The 22457-nt window shown below is 38.8% G+C and overlaps 1 protein-coding gene across 1 annotated transcript in view; it reads left to right on the forward strand.

The window, feature by feature from the left end:
• Positions 1–7911: 7911 nt before the first annotated feature.
• DNAJC3 (DnaJ heat shock protein family (Hsp40) member C3) overlaps positions 7912–22457 on the forward strand; it is a 64873-nt gene continuing 50327 nt past the window's right edge. The window contains exon 1 of the mRNA XM_019737175.2: positions 7912–8148. Within this exon, the coding sequence (XP_019592734.1) occupies positions 8067–8148 (82 nt within the window). The 5' untranslated portion in view covers positions 7912–8066. The remainder of the gene's footprint in view (positions 8149–22457) is intronic.

The raw sequence follows: 22457 nt of genomic DNA on the forward strand, positions 1-22457 counted from the left end.
TATAAGATATAATTCACCCAATTAAAGTATGATTCAATGGTTTTTAGTGTATTCACAGGTATGTGCAATCATAATCATTACCTAATTTTAAAATATTTCCATTACCCCAAAAAGAAACCCTGTACCTATTAGTAGTTACTATTTCTCCTTACTCCCAGCCCCAGGCTACCACTAATCTTCCTACTTGTGTGGATTTACCTATGCTGGTCATTTCACATAAAGGAAGCATACAAGCTGTGGCCTTTCGTGACCAGCTTCTTTCACTTAGCATAATTTTTTTCAAGGTTTGTCCATGTTGTAGCATGTATCAGTACTTCATTCTTTTTTAAATAGCTAAATATTATTCCATCATATGGATCTAGCAGTTTACCCAGTCTCTTGTTGACAGAAACCTGGACTGTTTCCACTCTTTGACTGTTATGACCATGTAACAGCTAGGAACATTTGTGTACAGGTTTTTGTTTCAACTTGTTCTTAATTCTCTTAGCTATATACCTAGGAGTGGAATTGCTGGGTCATATGATGAACTCTATGTTTAACGTTTTGATAATTAACTGTTTTCTAAAGTGGCTGCATTATTTTACATTTCCAATAGTAATATGTGAGAGTTTCCATTACTCCATATTCTCACCTACTCTTGCTATTACTCCTCTTGCTTATAGCCATCCTAGTGGGTATGAAGTGGTATCTCATTGTGGTTTTGACTTGCATTTCCCTAATGGCTAATGATGTGGAGCATCTTTTCAGGCACTTATTGGTCATTTGTGCCTTCTTCGGAAAAATACCTATTCACATTCTTTGCCCATTTTTTCAGTTATGTTGTCTTTTTATTCTTGAGTTGTAAGAGTTCTTTACATATTCTGGATACAAGCCCCTTATTAAATATATGATTTGTAATTTTTTTCTCCCATTTTGTTTATTTTCTTTTAATTTTTTTGATGGTGTCCTCTGAAGCACAAAAATTCTAATTTTTTAATGAAATCCACTTTATCTAATTTTTTCTCTGTGCTTGTGCTTTTGGCATTGTATCTTAGATAGTTTTGATTAACCCAAGATTATAAAGGTCTACTCCTGTTTTCTTCTAGGAGTTTTATAGTTTTAGATTTGACATTTAGATCTATGATCCAATTTGAGTTACTTTTTGTGTATGGTCTAAAGAAATGGTCCAACTTCATTCTTTTGCATGTGGATGTCCGGTTGTCCCAGCACCATTTGTTTAAGTGACTACCTTTCCCCAAATGAATTGTCTTGGCATCCTTGTTGAAATCGACTAACCATAACGTGAGGTTCATCCTACCTTCTAGACAGCTTATAGCTGATTCATGTTTTTTTATTATCCACTTTGACACTATCTTCTAATTATTGTGGTTATAACATAAATATTTAATGCAATTATTTCATATATTTGGATTTAGATGTTAAAATCTAGAAAATAATAATTAAGCCCTTATGAGTTGTGTTATTATAGGAAATTCATAAGAAACCTTTTAAAAGACACTATTATAATTTCACTTTGTTAATTCAGAAATTTAGAAAGTTTAAGTTTTGAAGAATTTACCCATTGTATGCAAAATACAAGATTGTATTATTAATTTCATATAATAAAATTAGAACATAGAGCTGTCTCTTTTTTTATTGAGATATTATTGACATATAACACTGTATTAGTTTTAGGTGTACAAATAATGATTTGATATATGTATATACTGTGAAATGATCACCACTACAATTTTTTTCTTGTGATAAGAACTTTTAAAATCTACTCTCTTAAGCTAGAGAGAAGAAAACATTAATTATAAGAAAAATACATTTACAGTACTGTAAGTATTTGTTAAAAACAATCTGTGTAAGTGGACCCATGCAGTTCCAACCCCTGCTGTTCAAGGATCAACTGTATACAATACAGTATTGCTAACTATAGTCATCATGCCGTGTAGTACACACCCTGGACTTATTTATCTTATAACTGGAAGTTTGTACATTTTGACTCACTTCATCCATCCCCCTCCCCCAAACCCCTGCTTCTGGCAACCACCAATTTTTTCTCTGTATTTATGAGTTGTTTTTTTTTAGATTCCACACACAAGAGAGATCATACAGTATTTGTCTTTCTGTGTCTGGCTTATTTCACTTAGCATAATGCCTCAAGGTCCATCCATATTGGTGTAAGTGGCAAGATATCATTTTTTTGATGGCTGAATGATATTCCGTTATCATTCATCATATATATACACAAGGTGTGATCAAACAATATGGTGAATGTTTAAATAAAAAAATTTATAACAGTAAAAGACACATTGCCATGAATGCTCTCAAAATACACCCCCTTGCTTTGAACACACTTATTCCATCGTTCTTGCCACTTTCTGAAGCAGTTCTGGAAGTCCTCCTTCGTGAGTGTCTTTGGTTGCACTGTCGTGGTTGCCTCGATATCCTTAATCGATTGAAAACATTTACCTTTCATGGTCATTTTGACTTTGGGGAAGAGCCAGAAGTTGCATGGTGCCTGATCTGGTGAATAAGGTGGATGAGGACACACTGTAATGTTTTTGGTAGAAATTACTGTACCAGAAGCGATGTGTGACAAGGAGTCTTTCCGTTGTGATCACAAAAATACGGTGAATGCTGCTGCTATCCAATGGAAGGCAGGGATCTTTAATACAGGAAGTGGCATATCAAACCTTAGTAACAGTGTGTGACAAGTTTCAACTTGTTTGATGCAGTCAGTCGGGTGTGAGCTACAGTTGAGAGAAGGTGTGTTTTAAAGTGTGCTGACCTGAGAGATGGGCAAATGGTTTCATCCTCCATCATGACAACGCTCCATGTCACACATCGCTTCTAGTGTGGCAATTTCTGTCAAATAAATACATTACGGTATGTCTTCGTCTACCTTATTCACCGGATCTGGCCCTGTGTGACTTCTGGCTCATCCCCAAAGTCAAAATGACCGTGAACATTTTGAATCAATTCAGGACATCAAGGCTGCCATGACAGCACAACTAGACACTCACGAAACAGGACTTCCAGAACTGCTTCAGAAAGTGGCAAGAACAATGGGATGTGTTGAAAGTGAGGGAAAGTGTTTTGAGGGGGATTAATGGCAATGTGTCTTTTACTGTAATATATATATATATATATATATATATATATATATATATATATATATTAAACATTCACTTTATTGTTTGATCACACCTTAAATATACCAGGGGTGCCCAAAAGATGTATACAAGTAGACACTTTGGTCAATGTTGCTCAAGCAATAGTTTTCCATAATCAAAATTGTCTGGACGCTGATGGTAACTACTTTGAGCACCTCTTGTAATTGCCGAAGTCAAACGTGATTTGTATTCATTTTCTGTTATTGGTATATATTGAGTATTGCAATTTTAATAGTTTTTCCTTTCTTAAAATGTGTATACATTTTTTTGGCACCCTCTGTATATATCACAGTTTCTTAATCTATTCATCAACCAATGGACAATCATGTTGTGTTCATATCTTGGCTGTTGTAAATAATGCTGCAATGAACATGGAGTGGATATAGAGCTATCTTGAAATCAATATTATTAACTCATTATTAACCTCATCCAAAGATTCAATTTATCAGAAATACTACATGACCTTTTAAAATGCCATTTTAAACCTTGTATTTCAGAACCAAATATTAAATAATCTTTAAGTCATGCTTCAAAATTTCTATCTCATATTATTATAACAGGCTATTATTTACATGCACTTGTTGACATTAAAAAAAAGTGGTTTATCAACTTTTTCTTTCCTGTAGACATTTTGAGAGATTATCTGGACTAGAATATTCTGAGTGCATACATAACAGATTTTTTTTTTTAAATCAAGTAATCTACAATTTCCCAAGCAAGGATAATGGAGGGAGAACAGGAAAAAAATTAAAAAAGGAAGAGAGGAGCTGGTTTTAGACAACTAAGAAATTATCTCTGAAAAGTGCTAATTCTCTTCCTTTTGCAAGGTAAGAAAGTTTAGATGCAGAAAAACTCATTTTGACACAAACACACAAAAGACAGCCATTGCAGTTAATTTAAAAATACTCAAGCCCTTCACAATTATTTTAAGTAAACTTTTATTTTTGAAATAATTTTATATTTAAAGTTGCAAGGATAGTACAGAGAAGTCCTGAATGAACTTCATTTATTTTCTCCTATTGTTAAAAATCTCATATAACCAGGGTACATTTGTCAAAACTACCACTGTAACAGTGGTACATTACTATTAACTAAACTTGAGACTCTAATAAGATTTTAATTGTATCCCCAGTAATAATCCATTTTCCATTCCAGGATCCAGGTTAAGACAGCACATTTCATTGTCATCATCTCCTTAGTTTCCTCTGGTCTGTTGTAGTTTCTTAGCCTTTCCTTGTTTTTCATGATCTTGACAGTTTTGAGGAGTACTTATCAGGTATTTTATAGAATGTCCCTCAGTTTTGGATTATGTGATGGTTTTCATGTTTAGACTGGGCTATAGGTTTTTGGAAAGCATACCACAGAGAAGTGCCCTTCTCATCACATCATATCAGTGCATACATGGGATCAACCTGACATTGGTAATATTAATCTTGACCACCTGGTCAAGGTAGTGTTTGCAGGTTTCTCCACTGTAAAGTTACTCCTCTTCCCTCTTTCCACACTCTATTCTTTGAGTCATTAACTGCAGGCCACAATCAGGGAGGCAAATTAAGTTCTACATTTGACAGCGGTGGTATATTTTGTTAAGTTGAATAGTGGTCACCTGACGGTATCTACATTCTTATCCCCTGCCAATGTTATCTTTTATGTCAAAAGGGATTATACAGGTATGATTAAACTGAGGATTTTGAGGGGATGAATATCCTGGATTATCCAGATGGGCCCTTAATAATTAATTACAGAGATCCTTATACGAGGGAAGCAAGAATGTCAAAAGTGAGAAAAAGTGATATGATGAAGCAGAGGCTGGAATGTTGTGGCGAGAAACCAACAAAACAACATAAAAGATATAGTTTAAAAACCAAATTAAAAAAAAAAAACAACAACCAAATTTTACGTGAGGACACCAAGTTTGATCAAAATCCTCAGATCCCTGGAAACAAGTAGTAAACTTGACATAGAAGAGTAATTTTTTTACTCATCAGATTGGTAAAAACTATGAAAATCAATTATACCTAGTGATGGTGAGTATGTGGGGACATAAGTAGCTGTTGCACTATAAAATACTGACTTTTAGGGAAAATCTGACAATATATCTTAAAATTTTAAATGTGTGCATTCTTTCACAAAGTAATCCCACTTTTAGAAATTAATTTAAAAAAATAAAAGCACAAGTTCTTAAAGAAGTGTATAAGGATGTATATTGCAGCATTCGTTATATTATTTATAATGCTATTTTATTTTTAATTTGGTGCAAATAGGTGTTTCTAAGTATCATTCTTGCTTCTGAACATTTTTCCCCATAGCTAATCCATCAGCAAATCTTATCTCCATTATCTCCTAACTGTGTTTTAGAGTCTACTACTACTGTCTACTACTGTTTACTAGTTCTGTCTACTACTCTCTGCCAACATTATTTTTCCTGGTCAATAAACACTGATCAGTATATACTATTTTTATATATTATAAATTATATAATATTTCTAGGTTGGATATTGTTACAATTTATTTAAATAATCTACCATTGTTTTAAGTCTTTTGCTATTATAATTAATAGGTAGTATCAATTACAGTTGAGTGTTTACTCTTAGTTTTAAAAAGGATTGCAGAAATACATGCTGACAAACACAAACAATATTTATAACTTTTTCTAGTCACTGGATTACTTTGGTTTTATTGGTTAAGAGTGATCAGGTGAAAAGCATGCCCAGATGAACATTGGAGGAAACATTCCCAAGTATTTTATACATATAAAGATAATTTTAGCGTTGTATCTTAATTGCTGTCTCATGTTCCCTCTTTGTTGTAAAATTCTCTCTTTCAAGGGAAACTTTGTGAAGTTTTTAAGATTTCAGGATTCATGGTTATATAATTGGATTAATGAATTAAAACCACTCAACATTGAAAACTCTTATTTAATTTTCCTGTAACACAAAGTCTATCATTTCTTTAATCATTTTTAATTTCCATTCTTATAACTTCTTTAGTTCTGCTTTTTTTTTTTCCTTAAGACCAGAATCACAGGCAGCATTCGGGTGATGATTCATGGTCTAGTATTACTTGTTTACAAAACTCTTTCTTCACTAGGTTCAGCATTTTGATGAATGCCTTGATCACAGTACATCATTTGGATGATGCCTTCACTACTTGTGGACATTGAAATCACCTGCCATTTTTCCACTGACATTATCTGTGATGTCAACAGGGAAAAGGTAAATGAAAAAAACAAGAAAAACCCAAGGAATTTCCAGATGACTTTCTTCATTATTCTGTTATTGTTAGAAGTATGAGCAACATCTGTACAACACCTTAATTTACAAGAATCTTTACACACTTCATGAGACCTCAAAACAAACCTTTGAGGCAGTCAGGATCCTACCCACTTTACAGATGAAGATAATTTAGATTAATAGCCATGGAATGGGATTACATTTCTTGTATCTGAATTCTCTGCACTTCACATTATATTATACTGCTTTACACAACTTATCAGGGACTCAGGTTTTTTTTTCTTTCTTGAAACCAGTCCTTTGCATTAGTTCTTTTTGGAATTAGTAGCCTTTCTGCTTTTATTAGCTTAGTATATCTTCAGGAAATCACTAATTCACTATACTATTTATAATTTATGAGTTCTTCTAAAGTGTGAAGTAACATCAAGTTAGCAAATACATACTTATTGGTAGAGTACTAATTCTGCACTTGACAATGCTTAACACAGAAAAAGATGACTGTTTTACCCCATGTAAAACATCACTGGTGTATAGTGTGCATGTTGGGTTGTGTTGGGGACACCAGAGGAAGTGGCTGTGAACAAACATAACGCCAAATCGAGTAACTTGAACTTTATCTTGTTCAAGTTCTTATCTCTTTTGTTGAGTTTCCTCTGATGAGGACAAGATGCAAGATTAGTTCTAACAGGTTTTTTTTTCCTCTCTTACAGTTGACGTTGGCTGCATTTTCAAGAGCCACTTACTCTCAGCTGCTGCGTCTCCCTGGTTTCTTCGTTACAGGATCTTTTTGGATTCTGCTCTTTTCGGGACACGCTGGTCTGCTGCACAGTCGGGGTGGGGTGGGGTGGGGTGGAGTTCCCAAGCTTCCCAGCCATTCTCATTTAGTGCCTTAGGTCACTAATGTACTTCTCTGTGGTCGTCCCCGAAGTCCTTCGGCCTCCATCAGCTTACCCTATCTTAATGAGCCCCAGCTTCTCCTGTTTCTCCAGCGATCTTCAATTCAGTTCGTATTTGTTCCGATAAGCTCAGCGGGAGGTAGCAGGCTCTTAATTCCTCCTGCTTACCCGTCCACTCTGAGACCTCAATTCTAGGCGCTTTCAAGCCACCCTCAGGCTTCCTGGGACAAGGTTTCGCCTTATTCCGGACGCCGCCGCTTCACCTTGCTCTACAAACAGCACACCGCAAAACCTCGGATTGCGGGCAACCTCCTTCTCTCACCTTCCGCTCCAGGACCGACCCAAAAAGGTTTTCTCGGCCTGCGCATGCGGACTCGACCGCCACCGCCCACACTCCCGGGCCGCCTCCCTCTGGCCCGCCACGGCAGTTTGGAGAACCCTGACAGCTTCAAGACAGGCGGACGCAGTTTCGTCTCGTGCTTCCACGTTATCCTATCAGAGACGGGGCGGGGCTATGGCCTCCGCAGCCTATCAGCGCAAACCACGACCCCGGCGAGCCCAGTGGGCTAGCGGCCAGGTAAAATGCGATTGGACGGCTGCGGAAGTTGGGGCGTAGCGTCGTCCGGGCCCCGCCCACCGCTGCCTGCCTCTGCTGGGCGCCAGCAGCTGCTTAGGCCTGAAAGAAGGCCGACGACGGGCGGGTGCTGCTGCATCTTGAGTGCCAGCCGGGGCTGGTGGGTCCCGCACCCTTGTTTCTCACCGGCGAGCCCTCGGACATGGTGACCCCCAGCTCTGTGACCAGCCGACTGGGCTCGGTGTTCCCCTTCTTGTTGGTACTGGTCGACCTGCAGTACGAAGGTGAGTCCTGCTCTGCCCTGCCGAGAAGAGCCGGCTCCGGGGTAAGGCCGCCCGGTGCTTCCCCGCCGGCGCCCGGGCGCGTGTCTTGGGGCAGCCCGGGCGGTGGGGCGAGAGCTGGGGATTCCGCGGCCGGGCCTGGACCTGAACTCGCCCCTAGGCGGGGGCCGGCACCCGGTTCCGGGTTTGTTTCCGGAAGAAGTGCGGGGACCGGCGGGCATGGGGCCCGGGACTGCTGGTTCGGAGTGACGAGCCGGGGCGAGGGGATCTGAGGGAGGCGAGGGAATGGGGCACCGGGCAGCGACTTCTGGAGAGTCCTGGGACGCGGAGACGGGCAGTCGTCGGATCCGGCCTCGCTTGGGACCCTTTATTGGCGACTGGGGACGCTGTTGGTCAGTGGTGCTGGGAGGAGGCGGTAAAGGTGGCCAAAGGCAAAGCTTTTTTCGCTTTGGAGTTCGGGAAGGGGGGGGGGCGGGGAGAAAGTATGTCTGACTGAGTGAAGTGACGGGGATAGTGTTGACTGGTAAAAGTGAGTAACCATCACATTATTATACCCTGTGTCTTGTATAGAAGTTGTTAGTTTGGTGCATTAATTCAAGCTCCCAGAGGGCAAGGATACGTTTGTAGTTTTACAACTCTCAGCGTAATGCCATTCATTTTAGGGTTGGCTTTCCTTTTCCGAGTTTCTCAAATAAAGGTCCCCTTAAAAAGGTAGGAACGTTTAAATTTCACTTAAGTCCCACAGATTGGATTCTTGGCTATTCGAACATCATAGCATAAATAAAGGACAGTCCCATCTTAGACGTCAGAGGGAGGGGTAAGTGTTAAAGCTGAAAGTGCCTGTTGAACTAATGCTCCTAGCTTGGTTACTGTGTGAAGTAATAGTGTATAATAACATATCACATGCACTGATCTATTTTCATCGCCATGAAAAGAGCTAGTTGTCAAGGAGGTAAAATTAAACATTTCAATATGAGAATAATGGAGTGAGGAGCTGAGGTGGAAATTGTTTCTGGTAAAATTCCTTCAAAATTCTAAACTTAAAAAAAGTAATACTCTGCAGTTTTTAGGCCTCATTCATGATTGTGGGTTTTCTTTTTCTTTTTGTTGTTGGTGGTTTTTTTTTTGCTTCCCCTAGTAACCATATTTTTTTCGAACCAAAAATCAGAACATGTATGGTGGCAACATTGGGACAGGGAATTTGACAGTGATGCTGCCCCAGAAAATCTAGGAAATTTGAATTTGAATGCCTGGACTACATTAATAGTATTTCAGTTCTCTTGGATTTTCCAATGGCCAACCCCTTTCTCCCCAAACATAGCATTTATGTCCCACTGGACATATCTAATCATTTATTTTGGCCGCTTAAGAGAAAGTTGCCTATGTTCTGTTTAATGCCATTTTATTTTTTTAAGTTACAAAGGTGCATACTTTTGTGTGATTTGCTTTTCCCCCTAGCTTTTGGACTACGTTTTTTCAGAATTAATGTTCTGTATATGATTCTGTAGGACTGTAACACTTCATTTCTCTCCTGCAGTATTTTCCATAAGAAAAACCTCCCTAGAGAGCATTTGTGTATAGGAGGCATTGGGGACATTTCTCAGGAGTGCCAGAGTGCTTGCTGTCTTCTTTAGAGGCATTGACTAAAGTAGCAGGGACTTGGTACACGTGGTAGGGAAGAAAGGAAGAAGATCTTAAATTGATTGAAGGTTGCTGTGTGCTGGGCACCTTTCTCAAGCGATCTCTTATTCATGGAGGTATGTGATTTTATTCTTACTTTACAGATGAGGGAACTGAGACTCCCAGAGTTTAATTAATTTGAGTAAGGTCACATAGCTGTTCACTTTAAGAGTCTGCCGTTGAACTTGATTTGACTGTAAAGTTCATCTTGTGTGCAGGCTGGAGACAGAAGTGGTTGATAGCACCATGAGGACCCAATCATTTGTATGTGGTGGCAGCTGAGAAAAATCAGCATTTTTTTGCTTGTTGGCTACCAGCGGTAATGAACAGAAAGGTGATTTCCTGGCATGTTTGATATAGTGGTTCTGAAACTTGAGTGTGCATCAGAATCTCTCCCTACTGGAGGGCGTTTAAAAATAGGTTGCAGGGCCCGACTCCTAGAGTTTCTGATTCAGTAGGTCTAGGTGGGACCTGAAAGTATGCATTTCTAAAAGGAAATAGCTGATGAGAATCACTGTGTAATAAGTTATATAGAGAAGTTAAGTTAGGTGTCTGTTATGTACTAGACATTAATTCTGGTGATGGGACTCTAAAGATAAAGACAGAACCTTTGACTTGCATTAGTAAACTTAGCTCCTGTTTTTCCACACAAGTTCTGAGTCTGGGAATACTAACCTCCAAGTCCTCCTGGAGGCATTCAGGCTGCAGGATTCCACCACTAGGCCTGGGCTTGGAGAAAAGAAATAAAGCAGAATGGGTGTAAGAAGAGTGAACGTGAAACAAAGTGTTGCATACTATGGAGAGTGTCACCAATAATTAGCTTAATTGGCCTGTTTTTTTTCTGATTGAAAAATACTCATCTTTGTTTTTGTTTTTTTTCTATGCTTTTCTATTAATTGTAACACAGAGAAAGAAAATATGTAATAGGTTTACGGCTTGAAAGATTAAATCTCTCAGCACCCCTTTTCAAAAAGGCCTTTGAAAGAGGGAAGACCAAAGCACTAGATTAAGAATAGACTTTTTGGAGCAGAAAGAAAACTTTGGTAGTATCTGCTTTAGTATTCTCATGTTACAGATAATGAAGCTATTTTAATTCTTTGCTAATGGTTTGTTCTATTTGGTGGCCTGTGTAGGAACACAACATGGGAACCAAACCTTTTTTTATCTCTTTTTCTCCCTTAACATGCTACCTGGACTCAGCTTTTCTTTATTTCACTGAACTGACCTGACTAAACTTGGCCGTAGGGAAAAGAATAGTTGAACATCTAAAAGTATAAAAGATAGTGATGATTTTTATCTGAACCTGAAGTACTAAAAGTATATTTTGCATTTTCTAGGATTTTCTTGACATTATTTAAATATGGAAGAATAAATAAAGTAGGGAAAATGAATGACTTTCAGTAATTTATATAAACTAAGTGTTCTAGCAGGTAGATAACTTCTAGAATTATCTTAAATTCTTGTAATGAGATAGGCTATAGTTAGCGGTAGTGTCAGAGTTCCAATTAACTTGACTAGTTAGCATTGCTGAGCAAGTGCCTGGAAATGCAGTCATTTTAATTCTGTAGGTCGGGTGGGAGTTGTTCTAAGATGGGATGCCCTGAAGTACTTAGGCTTTATTTTTCCATATGAAGTGAATTAATTGTGGTTAAGTTCACTTTCTAGTGCCATAGTTTTCCTTTGATTAATGTCCAGCAATTAATCTTTGTTTATATGGAAATATCATGGGAACCCAGTCAGTTGCTCTTTAGAACTAAAACATTTCAACCATAGATTTATTTTTCTTTCGAGATCTTCAGAAAGCTGCTTTAAAAAAAAAAAATCTGATGAGTTTGTGTCATTTGGAGCTCTGGAAAAAGTGGGGGATACCCACTTAATCAGTCAGCAGAGGCTTTCACTGTATGTCTCTTCGGTGAGGTACACATAGTATGGAACTCATGGTTTTTGTCCTTGAGTTTACAGACCACTTGGGGGTATAAGAAATGCTTTGTGAAGTATCCATGTCCTTTTCCCTTCTTTCTCAGTTTAGATTTAGTGGTCCATCTTGTAGTCACTCCATTACAAACATCCTTTAATATCTTTGCCTCTGTATTTTTTTGTTTTACTCATTTGGCAAAATTCAACACCATTTAATCCAAATTGGCTGACTTATTTGTTGTACCTTAGAGCTGAACATGGATGGAGAAAAATGGAGATAACCTTGCTGACTGGTCGCATTTTAAATATATAATCTCAATTTCAAATGCACACTTAATACTGCCAACATTACTACAATTCCCTAGTGTGTCTATTTTTGAAAATCTGTATCTCAAACATTTTTTTCTTACCTTAAATCTCCAATCCAAGTCCCCTTTCCTTCCTTTCTTTACCTCATTCTTTTAGACCTTGTCTTTATTGAGAAAATGAAAGACATCACAGGGCAGTTTTCTTTCTACCATTAAATTTTCTAGTTTACCTGTATGTATACCTACTCTGCTACTTTTTTAAAAAAGATTTTTATTAGAATATAGCTAACATACAATATTATATTAACTTCAGGTGTATACCATACTTATTCAACATTTGTATATCTAAAGAAGTGATCACCATGATAAGTCTAGCAACCGTCTGACACTGTACCACGTCACAATTTTATTGACCGTATTCCCTATGCTGTACATTCCATCCCCATGACTTATTTTATACCTGGAGATTTGAACCTCTTATTCCCTTTCACTTTTTTCCTCCCCTTTTAAACTTTTCAATTACAGTTGACATTCAATATTATTTTATATTAACTTCAAGTGTATAGTATAATGGTTAGACATTTATATAAGTGATCCCCTTGACTAGGTTAGTATTCACCTAGAACTATATGTAGTTATTACCATATTATTGGCTATATTACCTATGCTGTAGTTCACATCCCCATGACTATTTTGTAACTACCAATTTGTATTTCTTAATCCAGTCACCTTTTTCACCCTGCCCACCAACTCCCCTGCCATTTATCATCCCGATAAATCTAGTACCCATCTGACACCATACATAGTTATTACAATATTATTGACTATATTCCTCATGCTGTACCCTACGTCCTGAAAACTACTGTGTAACAATCAATTTGTACTTCTTGATCTCTTTCCCTTTTTTACCCACTGCCAACCCCCTCCCATCTGACAACCATCAAAATATTCTCTGTATCAATGAGTTTGTTTCTGTTTAGTTTCTTTAGTTCTTTAGATTCCATCCACATATAAGCGAAATCACACTGCATTTGTCTGACATACTGCACTCAGCACAATACCCTCCAGGTCCATCCATACCATCGCACATGACCAGAACCTATTCCCTTCCGTGGCCAAGCAATATTTCATTTCAATATTTCATGTATATATGTACCACCCTCTCTTTATCCATTCTTCCACCGATGGACACCCAGGCTGCTTCCACATCTTGGCCATTGTAAACAATGCTGCAAAGAACATATGGATGAGCACATCCCCTCGAAGCAGCATTTTGGGTTTTCTTCGGATAAATACCCAAAAGTGGGATTATTGAGTACTATTTGCCTCTTGTTATAACTTTTGTTTTAAAGTCTGTTTTGTCTTGAGTAAGTATTGCTACCTCAGCTTTTTGGTTTTTTTTGTTTCCATTGTCATGAAATACCTTTTTCCCATCCCTTTACTTTCAGTCTGTGTGTGTCTTTTGATATGAAGTGAGTCTCTTATAGGCAGCATACATAAGGGTCTTGCTTTTTTTATCCATTCATTCACCCTATCTTTTGATTGGAACATTTAATCCATTTACATTGAAAGTAATTGTTGATAGATATGTAGTTATTGCCATTTTATTATTCATAATTTTTTGTCTCTCTCTTTTTCTCCATCTTAAAGAAGTCCCTTTAAGATTTCTTGTAATACTGGTTTGGTGGTGATGAACACCTTTAGCTTTTTCTTGTCTGGGAAGCTCTTTTTCTGTCCTTCAATATTAAATGGTAGCCTTGCTGGGTAGAGTAAATTTGGTTGTAGGTCCTCGCTTTTCATCACGTTGAATATTTCTTGCCAATCCCTTCTGGCCTTTAAAGTTTCTGTTGAGACATCAGCTGACAATCTTATGGGAGTGCTCTTGTAAGTAACTAGTTGCCTTTCTCTTGCTGCTTTTAGGATTCTCTTTGTCTTTAACCTTTGCCATTGTAATTATGATATGTCTTGATGTGGGCATCTTTGAGTTCATCTTGTTTTGGACTCTCTTTGCTTCCTGGACTTGTATGACTATTTCCTTTGCCAGGTTAGGGAAGTTTTCGGTTATTCTTCAAACAGGTTCTCAATCTCTTGCTCTCTCTCTTCTCCTTCTGTTGCACCTATGATATGAACGTTGGTATGCTTAATGTCCCAGAGGCCCCTTAAACTCTCCTCATTTTTTCTTTTTGCTGTTCTGATTTGGTGTTTTCTGCTACCTTATCTTCTAAATCTCTGATTTGATCCTCTGCTTCATCTAATTTATTGATTCCCTGTAATGTATTCTTCATTTATATTATTGTAGTCCTTATTTATGACTGGTTCTTTTTCATGTTTTCTATCTTCATTTCTATGTTTCCTATCTCTTTGTTGAAGTTCTCCTTGAGATCACTGAGCGTTCTTATAACCAGTGTTTGAAACTCTGCATCTGGTAGATTGCTCGTCTCCATTTTGTTCTTTTTCTAGAGCTTTGTTCTGTTCCTTTATTTGGGACAAGTTTCTTTGTTTCCCCATTTTGGCTGCCTCCCTGTGATTGTTTCTATGTATTAGGTAGGGCTGCTGTGCCTCCCAGTCTTAGTAGAGTGGCCTCATGTAGTAGGTATCCTGTGGGGCTCAATGGCACAGTCTCTCTGGTCGCCAGAGCCAGGTGCTCCAGGAGTGTCCCTTGTGTGGTTGGGTGCGCCCTCCTTTTGTAGTTGAGCCTTGGTTGCTGTTTGCACATCAGTAGGAGGGACTGACCCTTGCACTGACTGGCTGTGAGGACCTGCTGTGACGACAGTGGGGGAGCTGTGGTGCAGGGGCTGATCCTACAGCGGGATCTGCTTTAGTGGAGCTCTGGTGCCTGCCCAGTCTGCCCTTTGAGTGTGTTGTCCTTGGCGGGGTGATGCTTCGTCTCTGTCCGAAGCTGGCCACAGGGAGGGGACCTGCTGCACGCCGAGTTTGGCTGCAGCCCGTGCCCTGCCTGGGGCCACTGGGCATGATCCACAAAGCAGTCCACAAATAGCCACTGCCCGTGCTGGCCTGGGAAGTGTCTTGAGAGGCGAAGCTGTGTCTAAGACAGCCTGTCACTAGTGTTGGGCTGAGGTCTGCTCAGCCAGAGGTACAAGACATGCCAAAGCCAGATGCCGCTTGTCTGGGTTTTGTGAACTTTTGAGAGATTTTAGGAAAGTCCGCAGCATGACTCTGCTAGTTTTCTAATATTTAAATGGATAAAGCATCTCCTCTGTTCCTGGCAAAATCCAATTCCTACACTTAATCCCTGGATTTCATTTCCTCTCATCTTTTGAAAATACTGCTCCTACAATTACCTTTTCCATCCTGTGTCATTACTTTCTTCCTCACTGCTGGACAGTTGACATCAGCATTACAATGTGCTGTAGTGTTTGCATCTTAAACTGTTCTTTGATGTCACGTGTCCCATTAACTATTGAACTGTATCTTTGCTTCTCTGGACAGCAGAACTTTAGAGACTTGTTGGTAGTCTCTATTTCTATCTTCTGTTCTCTCCTCAACACATTACTCCCCTAATACAGCAAAGCCTTGCATATATGACTCCTATTTACTTACGCGTCTTTTCATCTTAATCTTCCCGTCCATCACTGTGCTTTCACAACATGCTGGGCTCATTTCTAAGGGTCTTTATTCTTTCTGTTCCCACAGTCTGGGAAGCTCTTCTGAGATCTTCAAATGAGCATTTATGTTTCAGAGAAGCCTGCCTTGACACACGATGTAAAAAGCCCTCTCTCCTTCAGTTAACACTCTCCTTTTAGCTTCTTGTATTTTCTTCATAAAACAATACTGTCTGAATGATCTGATTTATTTTTCTTGTCTGTCCACTCTACAATATAAGGTATATGGAAAGAGCTCTTGTCTCTGCAACTAAAACATGTTGAAATGAAGTGAATGTGCAATACATGTTTTTTAAATGATGAGCAAAGTTGACTATTTCAGCTGTTTTTGCATAGTCTCTTCTAAACTTATTTTCCGAGTTGAAATTCCTTGAGCAAGGAACCCCATGACAACATATATGCCTTCACAGTTAGTTGAAGCAAAGACAGATAATGTCTATTGAAATTGAGCAAATCTGGTTACAGTAGATTTTATTTTCCTAGTTTATTTAGGAAGATTTTAGTGCATTGTTCAGGTATCATTGTCCAGATGTACGTAACTACTCAGTCATTTCTTTTCAGTTTGGCTGTGTGGACTAAACCACTTTTTAGGTCAGGATGATTGAAAAGAGATACTTCGGGTTTCTAGTTCAGTGTATTTTTATTCAAACTTGTTTTGTCGTTGGTCCTCACTTAACTATCAGGGTGGACGTTGTAAGACATGGACAGGTAGCTGTGGGAGGCGTGGCGCTCCAGGTTGATGTGGGGCTGATGGCGGCCTCTGAGTCCTGCGGGTAGTTCTGGCGCACCTATGGGGGAGGCCTCAGTTGTCTTTGCCATCCGCACCTGTGGGGGAGGTGGTCATCTTTGCCAGCGCTTTAGGACAGGTCCTCTGAGGGCACCAGGCCGGGGGGAGGGTGACGAGCTCTGGTTCCTTCCAAGTACTGTCGAAGCAGGAAAGTACACAACTCTTGTTGAAGAATGTCTGGCCCAACATAACTTGACATAGCAGTTCAAAGAACTTTGCTCATGCATTTTTGCCTCCCGCTAGACTTCAGGTTCAACCTGTGAGGTTGGAAACGATTGTGGCTGAAAGGTTACGTGAAATGATGGCTTGAGTGAGTGAATCATGCAGGGTTTGGTAACTGAGGAAAGCTTAGCCTGGTTTGTGTGGGGCAAAGGATCATGCGCTGCGCTGAAAAGCTGGGCTTTGGAATTGGATCTTGTCTTGACAGTTACTGTGAGTCTTCAGGCAGAATGCGTAACCTCCTTGAGCCACAGTTTCTCAGTTATAAAAGTATGAGAAATGTTTACCTTCTAGGGTTGTGAAAATTAAGTGAAAGACACTGAAAGTATCCAGCACACAGTAGGTTCTTAATTCCTTCTTTGTTACATCTTTCATGTTGTATATTTTCATGGTTGGATAAGGAAAGCATTTTGACTAAGGGTTTATCTAACACCCATATTTCTACCCTCCTCAAGCAATCTGGAACCCTCTGTTCAGTACATTGACCTGATCTCTTTGAGAAAATGTAATAGGGAAATGTTTGCAATCTTCATGCTATTTTGAAGACTCCCCCCCACTCCACATTGAGAACACACATGTCCCTGAAATTGTCTCTACTGTAATGGGCTGGATCATTCCATAGTCCACACTCAGCACTTTCACCTTTCTTATTTGATCCCCTGTTCATTCTGTAGTTATAACTTTACCATGGTTTCTGTACACATGTTTCTCTCTACATGAGTGATGCACAATCTTTTTTTCATTAGAAACTATAAATGTTTATGGATATACATAGTTTATATTACAAATTACCTTTAAAAATGAAAATGAATTCTCTTTAACTGTTTTAATTTCCCCATCCTTAATCCCTTAAAGTGATTTAATAAGAAACTTTATTATGAAAAATTTTCACACATTTACAAAAGTGGGCAGTGGTTTAAAGAACCCCCATGTACCAACCTCCCAGTTTCAACAATTACCAATTCATGACTGATCTTATTTCATCTATACCTGTGGGTGATTTTGAAACATAGTTGCTATCATTTCATTCATAAATATTTTAGTACCTATAAAAACTAAGGACTTTAAAATTTTAGACTCTATATCACTTATCACCTATATTCCCAGAAGTACCTACCAGATTATAATGCTATACCTTTGAACTAAAGTTGAACAAAAATGTTTGAGGCAGGTTTATTTTGCTTTTCTTTCCTGACTTAATTGGCTGCTTAATTGTAAAATATATATCTATAGTGTTTGCAAATATTCTTCAAGAATTTTTTATTGCAATTGACTATTTGATCAGCAACATCTTTAACAAAACACATTCCTCAGTCTGTTAAATTTTTATAACATTAGTAGTACATGAATACATTCTTACTGGAAAAAGTTAGACAATTCCGCAATACATATCATGTCTTCTTTTTAAAACATAAATGAAATCAGTAGATACTGTAATGCAAATTGCTATCCTTAGTTCTTTCCATTCTTACCTGCCTCTAATCTCTTTTCCACACTGCAGCTTAAGAGATGTTTTTAAAATGTAAATCATGTAGTCAGTTTCTTGCTAAAACCCATTCTAATGATTTCCTTTTGCATTTAGAAATAAAATCACAATTTCTTATCATGGCCTGCAAGCCCAATGTGATCCATCTTGCCTGCATCCTCTGTCCTTAACATGCTGGGTGGAGCCTCCTTTTAATTCCTTGAAGTTGAGCTTGGTTCTGCCTAAACCCTTTGCACTTGTTTTGTATTCCTTGCCTGGTCATATTTTGGTATGCTGGAGGCTTCTGGTCATTCAGAATCCCCCTGTACCCCTATGTTTTAACTCAAAGATTATCTTCTCAGGGATAATGACCCCTTTGTCTATATAGTATAAGACAGTTTGTCATGGCACTTAGAAATGATCTTGTTTATCTTTTTGCCCATTGCAAGAGCAGCCAGTGCATAGATACATCTTTTTTTTTTTCTTTTTCTTTTTTGTGGACGTTGCGTCCTTTTAAATTTGTAAGAATGTCAATTATATTCATTTTTACAATTTTTTTTCTATTTATGCCACTAACTTTCCCCCCGTAATTCTCTTATTTGGTGTCAGTTTTTTAAGATTGGTTTTGTGATCATCTTTGTATTTCAGAATTGCCCAATGCCAGTCTTTGAATGCTGATTGTGGGAGAGGACTGATTGCCAGGCTGGAGGCTGGGACCTCCCGAGGGCCCCTCCCTTTCCCCTGTATCAGAGTTTGGAGCACACAGAGAATTGCAGACACTTCTGTGGCATGCTTCTCCTGGGAGGGTGCTTGGCTGTGATTTTGCCCACCGGTTCAATCCTGTCCTTTCTGTGTTTTGAGTGTTTTTCTAAAATTTCTGTTTTCTGAAGGCCCTCATCTTAAAATTTTTTTTTTTTGGCAAGGTTATATGCATTTGTCTTTTGAAATAACTTCCACTATGTCTAGAATGGAAGCATGTGGGAAGGTCGGCTCCTGTACTTGGTTGGCTGTCCTGATTGAGTCCCTGTGGTCTACTTTCTTTAAAACTTTTTTTTTTTTTTTTTTTTAGTGTAAGAGGTTATTTTTATCAGCCAGTTTTCTCTTCATTGAAGGTATTTTTTTTTATGAGTTATGGGTGTACAAAACAATGTAATAGTTACACATTTATATTTATATCCCTCACACAGTGATAACTCCCCTCCCCCCATCTACTACCCCGCTGACATCACCAGTTTTACATATAATATATATTCGGTAACACTTGTTAAATGAAACACATTAGTTTCCATAATCTTCATTATGAAAAGTAGATTATGTTTCTGGATGTGGTATGGAGTTGGATGGAACTACAGGTGACCCTCTCTATATAAATCTGATCAGTTTCTAAATCTGTATTGCACAGTGAATTTTCACAGAGCAGGAGCCTATATCCTCATTTTAAATGCTAAAAAGAATGCTTTCCCAGCCCATTGAAAACCCCCAACTAATTTCTCCAGATGTTACCCACACACTCTTAAATAGGTTAGCCATCCTTACATTGTTGCCCAAAACAAATAGGGCTCTGCAGGACCCTAAGTTTTTGAGGGTATCAAGTTAAGATGTCTTCCTTCCCTTCCTCATTTTTTTCCCTTTTTTTCTTTTTAATTATTATTGGGGAAGGGAAACAGGACTTTATTGGGGAACAGTGTGTACTTCAAGGCCTTTTTTTCCAAGTCAAGTTGTTGTCCTTTCAGTCTTAGTTGTGGAGGGCGCAGCTCAGCTCCAGGTCCAGTTGCTGTTTTCTAGTTGCAGGGGGCACAGCCCACCATCCCTTGCAGGAGTCAAACCGGCAACCTTGTGGTTGAGAGGATGCGCTCCAACCAACCGAGCTATCTGGGAGCTCAGCGGCAGCTCAGCTCAAGGTGCCGTGTTCAATCTTAGTTGCAGGGGGCGCTGCCCACTATCCCTTGTGGGAGTCGAGGAATTGAACTAGCAACCTTGTGGTTGAGAGCCCACTGGCCCATGTGGGAATCGAGCCGGCAGCCTTCGGAGTTAGGAGCATGGAGCTCTAACCGCCTGAGCCACCGGGCTGGCCCTCCCTTCCTTTTTTGTATGGATGGTTCCAACAGGCAGCGAAGGTAAAGAGACACTATACGGAAACTGCAGACTAGGAATACCAAAAGCCAAAAAACGTACTTTGTTTAGTAGGGCAAATAGCAAGATAAAGTGAATTTTATTCAGCATGTTTGCTCGTATTGCTAGATGAAATAGGAATTCAGTTGCTCCAATAGTTGCTGAGTATCTACCTGGACTCCTGCTGTTTCTGCACTTGACCTCTGTGTCCAGACTGTGACACATCCATGCGTAGTTTTTTCTCTCTCTCACGCCTCTCTAAGCAGTCTGTTTTCTCTGCATGGCTACTACTCCACAGTCACGTCATCATAATGTTGGCTGGATTATTGTAACAGATACCTTATTGGTTTCCCTCTCCCCTTCTGGCTATTTACTGTAATCACCTAGCACTTAAAGTGACCCACCCCAGAATAATTAAATCATGATGGAGAGGGCAACTAGCTGAAATACTGGCCTTTAATTTCTCTGAAAACCTCGTTAATTTTCTAACTGCTCGGCATTTAGATAGGATGTTCTTTGTGTTTGGAATGTAGGTTTCCCTCTTCAGCCTTTTCACAGGGGTAATATTCTTTCCATTTTTCCTTCAGGTTTTTGGGGAACTCTCAGGGTAACTCCTCCTCCTCCCCCGCACTGTCCTATAGAACTTTCTGTGATGATGGGAAATGTTCTGTATCATCTGCACTGCCCATATACTAGCCACTAGCTATCCAGCACTTCAACTGTGACTGAGAAATTGAGTTTTAAAATTTATTTAATTTTAACTGTAGGTGTTAGGTACCTTGACTCGTGCCCTCACAGCACCCTGTGTGTGTTTCCATCATCATAACACTTACTTTATTTTATATTTTCCCAACATTTTGTTACTGAACATTTTGCAAAGATGAAAGAATTTTATAGTGTACACTCACATCCATCACTTAGATTCTACCACTAATATAATTACTATACCTGCTTTAGCACATACCCATCTGGGCATTTCTCTACATATCCATTCATTCTTTTTTAAAAATAGATTTCAAAATAACATCAGTCCACATACCTCTAAGTACTTTAACGTGCATATCATCATCAGCTGTTTTGGGAGTAAAATTTATATACAATAAAATATCCATATTTTCAGTTTATATTTACTGAGTGTAGATAACTGCATCAGCCTTTGTAAGCCTTTATCAAGGTTAGAACATCACCACCTGCCGACAGTAGTCTCCTGCCCCTTCTCAGTCTATCCTGTCTCCAACTTTCCCGAGTGGCCACTGTTCTGATTTTTCCCCTTACAGTGTCCCTTTAGCACCCTGAGTACTTAACATTGTGTTCACTGGGAAAGAAATGATTTGGCTGCTGACTTTCCATATACCCTTCTGCACATATTTGAACGCCAGTACAACAAAACAACTCTGTTTTCTACCTAATAAGGTACAGCTATTCTTGTTACAAGTGAAGAAATTTTCTCACCCAGACCCCAATTGAGAAGACACAGTTCTAAATCCATTCCTGGCATTATATAAAGACTTAATTGTAAAGTTAACCCAACAACTCGCACATAAAATAAAAACAGAAATTAGAGAAAATATGGTCAATATAGTCAGTTCACTACAGTTATTTGTGGTAGTTACGTTCCAGAAAGTCATTGCAAACACTGAATTAGTTAATACTGAACCATTGCTCCTACGAGAAATACAAGGTTAGGATCCTGCAAGCCTCAGGTCACACTGCATTTTGTCAATAGATCAAAATGTTACCTTGTGTTGTGTGTGTTTCTGTTTAAAAATATTTTACTCAGTTTATACTATTGATTTATTAATACTGAACTCGTAGCCGACAACATTATCATTCATGCCTGAATGAAGCTTATCTGACACGTTTTCTGTGAAAGGTGCATCACAGCCCTTGTACTTAGGAACATTAGACAGCACTACACTGGGGAGCCACTTTAAGCAGTGAAATCACCAACAAAAAGCACAAAAATATGTCCCTACATATACCATGTTTGTGATATGAGAGCCAAAAGAAGGCAGAGTATCGCCGTGTTTGCCTTCATCTGGGAATTTGCACTTCGAGTGACTCAAGGTTTTCACCATTCTGCAATGTCTGCAAATGACTGCCAAGGCTCTGAGTATAATTTGGGGATCATAAATGAATTTTAGGGGGTTACAAATGAATTTTAGAGAGTGGGCAAAGCCACCAATACAGTATCTGTGAAT

Source organism: Rhinolophus sinicus, linkage group LG04, assembly GCF_036562045.2.
Source record: "Rhinolophus sinicus isolate RSC01 linkage group LG04, ASM3656204v1, whole genome shotgun sequence".
NCBI lineage: Eukaryota > Metazoa > Chordata > Mammalia > Chiroptera > Rhinolophidae > Rhinolophus > Rhinolophus sinicus.